Source organism: Chiloscyllium plagiosum, chromosome 1 (assembly GCF_004010195.1).
Source record: "Chiloscyllium plagiosum isolate BGI_BamShark_2017 chromosome 1, ASM401019v2, whole genome shotgun sequence".
Classification (NCBI taxonomy): Eukaryota; Metazoa; Chordata; class Chondrichthyes; order Orectolobiformes; family Hemiscylliidae; genus Chiloscyllium; species Chiloscyllium plagiosum.
Window position 1 is genome coordinate 24,075,187 of NC_057710.1, and position 5,032 is coordinate 24,080,218.

The following is a 5,032-nucleotide window of genomic DNA, read 5'->3' on the forward strand; positions in this document are numbered from 1 at the left end:
TCCCCCGACCTTTTATCTTAGCCTGATTGGCACACCCTCCTCATTCCTGAAGAAGGGCTTATTCCCGAAACGTCGATTCTCCTGCTCCTTTGATGCTGCCTGACCTGCTGCGTTTTTCCAGCAACACATTTTTCAGCTCTGATCTCCAGCATCTGCAGTCCTCAGTTTCTGCTCTTTGAAAATGCTGTCACAATTAGTTCCCTTCAAGTCCATGGCAAGACTCTGAGGACAGTGAGTCTTTGAAATGCACTTCCCCAGAAAACTGTGAAGGCATACAAACACTAGAATCAGGGGCAAAAGTGGGCCAGTCGGTCTCAGTCCAGATGTGCCATTTAACAAGATTATGACTAATCTGATTTTGGTCTCTAGTCAACATTTCGACCTACCCCTAATAATCGTGGACCCCTTTGTTATTCAAGTATTTATCTGCCTTTACCTTCAAAATATTTAGTGACTTTAAGTTCTCTGCTATCTGGGCAGAGAGTTCCAAATACTCTGTACTCTGAGAGTAAATGATTATTTCTACCTTTATTTTTAACTTGTTCTCCTCCGGTGATAATTCTTCTCACAAAGGGAAACATCTCTTCAGTATCTATCCTGTTGAGTTTCATCAGGATCTTGTGTTAAAGTAAGACCATCTCTCATTCTTCTGAGCTCCAATTGACATGGGATGAGAGTTAAAAAGTGTGGCACTGGAAAAGCACAGCAGGTCAGGCAGCATCCGAGCAGGAAGATCGTCAACGTTTCGGGCATAAGCATTTCATCAGGGTCAAGTGCTGGAAGGTGGGACTAGATTGGGTTGGGATATCTTGTCGGCATGGACGAGTTGTCCAAAGGGTCTGCTTCCGTGCTGTATATCTCTGTGAGGGATGTGGTAATTGCTGACATGGCAGCATGGGTAAGGTCCAACCTTAATTGAGAGCAATTGAAAGTTAACCATATTGACTGGAGTCGCATGTTGGCTAGACCAGGAAAGAAATGAGAGATTTCCTTCTCAATATCTGCTAATGTAGTCAACTCAGCCACATTAGGGCGATTTAAACTATCCTTAGATAAGCACATGGATGATTTTGGGTTAGTGTAAGGGGACGAGCTGAGAATAGTTCACAGGTCGGCGCAACATAGAGGGCCTGTTCTGTGCTATATTGTTCTATGTTCTATGAACCTGCACTCCAAGGCCTCTTTGTTCAGCAATACTCCTTAGGACCTTACTATTAAGTGTATAAGTCCTGCTAAGATTTGCTTTCCTAAAATGCAGCATCTCGCATTTATCTAAATTAAACTCCATCTGCCAATTCTCAGCCCATTGGCCCATCTGATCAAGATCCCGTTGCACGCCAAGGTAACCTTTGCTGTCCACTCCATCTCCAATTTTGGTGTCATCTGCAAACTGACTAACTATACCTCTTATGCTCACATCCAAATTATTTTGTAGATTCCCTTAGGATTCTCCATAACCTTATTTCCCTCTTAAATGTACTCCTCCAGGGATTCACCATGTACAATTCTAATCACCCTGTTGTGATTATTAAACTGGAGAGATACCTAGGGGGCAACTTTTTCACGCAGAGGGTGGTACGTGTATGGAATGAGCTGCCAGAGGAAATGATGGAGGCGAGTACAATTGCAACATACAAAAGGTGTCTGGATGGGTATATGAATAGGAAGGGTTTGGAGGGATACGGGCCATGTGCTGGCAGGTGGGACTAGATTGCGTTGGGATATCTGGTCTGCATGGACGAGTTGGACCGAAGAGTCTGTTTCCATGCTGGACAAAAAAAATGCTATTAATGAACCAGGTGAGTTTTTATGGCATTAATGAGATTGACCTTCCATTTTTCACCATTTGCTATGGTAGCATTTGAATCTGTGTCCACAAGAAACTAGGTGGATGTCTGGATCTCGGTGGGATCACTAGCATCTTCCCATGCTGATGGGGTTGGTTAAATATTGTTGATAGGTGCTTGTTGATATATATTAGCCACGACCAGTTGGGCCATATAGCCCATTTTTATGCTCTACTTTCTGAGAACCAATCTCAAGTTGTAATGCAGTTCTGCTGTCTGAGTGAGGTTAAACCAGTTGTGCATCAATTGAACAGTATTGCAGTTTAAGTGTGAATTAGGAAGTAATTACAGATTTAAGTAATGGTCATTCACTCCTGTTTCATAACAACCCCTTCACTTTGTGTGAACTCCGAAATGTTTTTTTTTCCCCTTTTAGGAAGCTGAGCGTAAAAGCAATCACGAATCCTTATTTCCTGGATAATGTGGGCAATCCAGCAGCGAATGGTCTTTACGATTTGGCATTAGGTCCAGCTGATTCGAAGGAAGTATGTGGTACCTGTGCGCAAGATTATAATAATTGCCCTGGACACATTGGCCATATAAATCTCCCATTAACTGTCTATAATCCGCTATTTTTTGATGTAAGTATCCACTGCAGTTGATTTATTTGATTCAAATTCCAGGAATTACAATTGACGACAATTTGTGCGATGCCCTTGGCCTCCCCTTATACAAGTTGAAGACGTTTTGAATCCCTAGTACTCTTGCTACTGACTGTCACAGTTATGCATGCATTATTCAAAAATGGCCCCATGATTTACCAATCTAAAAAAACATACTGCTGCTCATGTGAGCAAACTGCAAGTAAAACTTTTTAATATAAAATTCTTCTTTCCGTTGATTCTAATGATTATATGTTCTAATAGAACATTCTGAGTATTTTCTGAATACTTAAGAAATAGAAGCAATGGTTGGTCATACTGCCTGCCCTTTCATGAAATTTTATTGATCTTTCCCTTCAGTTTGCTACCTAATCGTCATATTCCTTGATTCTTCCAAAGACCAAACCTCTTGACTATCGGCCTTAATTATCAGCAGCGAAGAGAATTGACAATACTCTGGGATAGAGAATTCCAAATAATTAAAATCATTTGAGTGAAAAAAATGTTGTCTTCTCTCATTTCTAAACAGTTACACTTACCTGGAGATTGTGACCCATGTTTCAGATTTCCCAGTTGTCTCTACCCTGGTTTATCCTTCAGTATCTTCCATCTTTCAATGAGGTCATCTCTCATTCTTCTAAGCTTCAGCAAATATAGACCTAATTATTCCGCCTCTCAAGAAGTGACAACCCTGCCATGAATCTTGAGCTTTCATTGTACTGCTTCTAAGGCAAATATGTCTTTCCTTGTATGGCAAACAAAATTGTGTACAGTATTCTAGGTGTGGTCTCAACAAAGTCCTGTACAATTGCATTTTTTTGGCAATAGAATTGCAATATTTATTATTTATTCCTATACTCCAATTCCTGTACGATAAAGACCAATCTGCTATTTGCCTACTAAATTATTTGCTCTTCCTGCAAGGTTATTATTAGTGTTTCTTCTGAGAATACCCTCGTGCCTCTGAACACTAACCTTTACAATTTCATGCCTTTAAAAAAGTTTTTTTTAATTTAATAAAATAAATAATCTTACATTTCCCCAAATTATACTCCATCTGCCATCTGATGCCCACTCACTTAATTTGCTTATCAATTCTGTGTCCTTTGCTTAGCAAACTTGTAAATATGTTTTAAAATCAACCTGTTCAGACATGTTATGAAACATCTCTGGAGCAAGGAGTACTTGAACCTGGGTGTCCTGGCTCAGAAGTAGAAGCACTGTCACTGTGTCACAAGAGCCCTCAGCAAATTTTGATACTTTTGGTATCTTTGGCCAGGTCATTAATATAGATAGTAAATTGTTGAGTTCCTGCACTGACTGTTGCTGTACTCTGCCAGTTTCAACTTGTGTGCTATACTCCTTGTAGTCAACTGTGAAGGCCAATCATTACTCAGTTTAGATTTATTCACAGATTGAAATATTGCAAGTATATACCTCTTAACTCAACGATACCACAGTAAATGTCATTTTAACATGTGCTCAAATAAAAAGCCAATTTGTGCCTAATGTTTTCTAATATTTTCACCAAATACTAAGTTGTTGAGCTTACTTTTTTTATTTGTGAGACCAGCATTCATTCCACATCCCTAATTGAAATTTGACAAGATGAGTTCACATTTCAGATGTGATAAATCCTAAAAAGGCATATTCCTTACCATGAGCCCCAGATAAAGTGGGTTGAAAATATAAGCTTTAGGTCCCTTTGAAACAGTAACAAATGTGAGGCAATATCAAGTTAAATTTCAAGAAATTGCTAATCAGGTGTGTATCTGAACAAATCATGTTTATTTGCATTGAGTAGTTTGGTTGTTTATCTTTCAAGTCATAGTCCCAGGAGACCACAGAATCAGAATTTCCACAATGTCGAAACAGGCCATATGGCCCATCAAGTCTGCACCAACCCGCTGAAGATCTCACCCAGAGATCTGTCCCCCTCACCAATCTTGTAACCCTGTGTTTTCCGTGGCTAATCCACCTAACCTATATATCCCTAGACACAATGGGCAACTTAGCAAGGCCAATATACCGAACCTGCCTAATCTTTGGACTGTGGGAGGAAACTGGAACACCTGGAGGCACCCCATGCAGACATTGGAAGAATGTGCAATTTTCACACCGAGTCGCCTGCGGGTCCTTGACACTGGTGAGGCAGCAGTGCTAACTAACCACTGAGCGACATAGGACTGGTCTCTTAGAGAGATGAGTTGAGCTGAATTAGAGTCATAGAGATGTACAGTATGGAAACAGACCCTTCGGTCCAACTCGTCCATGCTGACTCAGATATCTCAACTCCATCTAGTCCCACCTGCCAGCACCTGGCCCCTATCCCTCCAAATCCTTGCTATTCATATACCCATCCAAATGCCTCTTAAATGTTGCAATTGTACCAGCCTCTACCACATCCTCGGGCAGGTCATTCCATACACGTACAACCCTCTGCGTGAAAACGTTGCCCCTTAGGTTTCTTTTATATCTTTCCCCTCTCACCCTAAACCCTCTAGTTCTGGACTCCTCAACCCCAGAGAAAAGACTTTGTCTATTTATCCTATCCATGTCCCTCATAATTTTGTAAACCTCAAT

The 5,032-nt window shown here is 40.7% G+C and overlaps 1 protein-coding gene across 1 annotated transcript in view; it reads left to right on the forward strand.

The window, feature by feature from the left end:
* The window catches only part of polr1a (RNA polymerase I subunit A), a 129,491-nt gene that overhangs the window by 7,063 nt on the left and 117,396 nt on the right, over window positions 1–5,032 (forward strand). Inside the window, exon 2 of the mRNA XM_043715974.1 lies at window positions 2,224–2,428. Coding sequence (XP_043571909.1) covers window positions 2,224–2,428 — 205 coding nt within the window. The remainder of the gene's footprint in view (window positions 1–2,223; window positions 2,429–5,032) is intronic.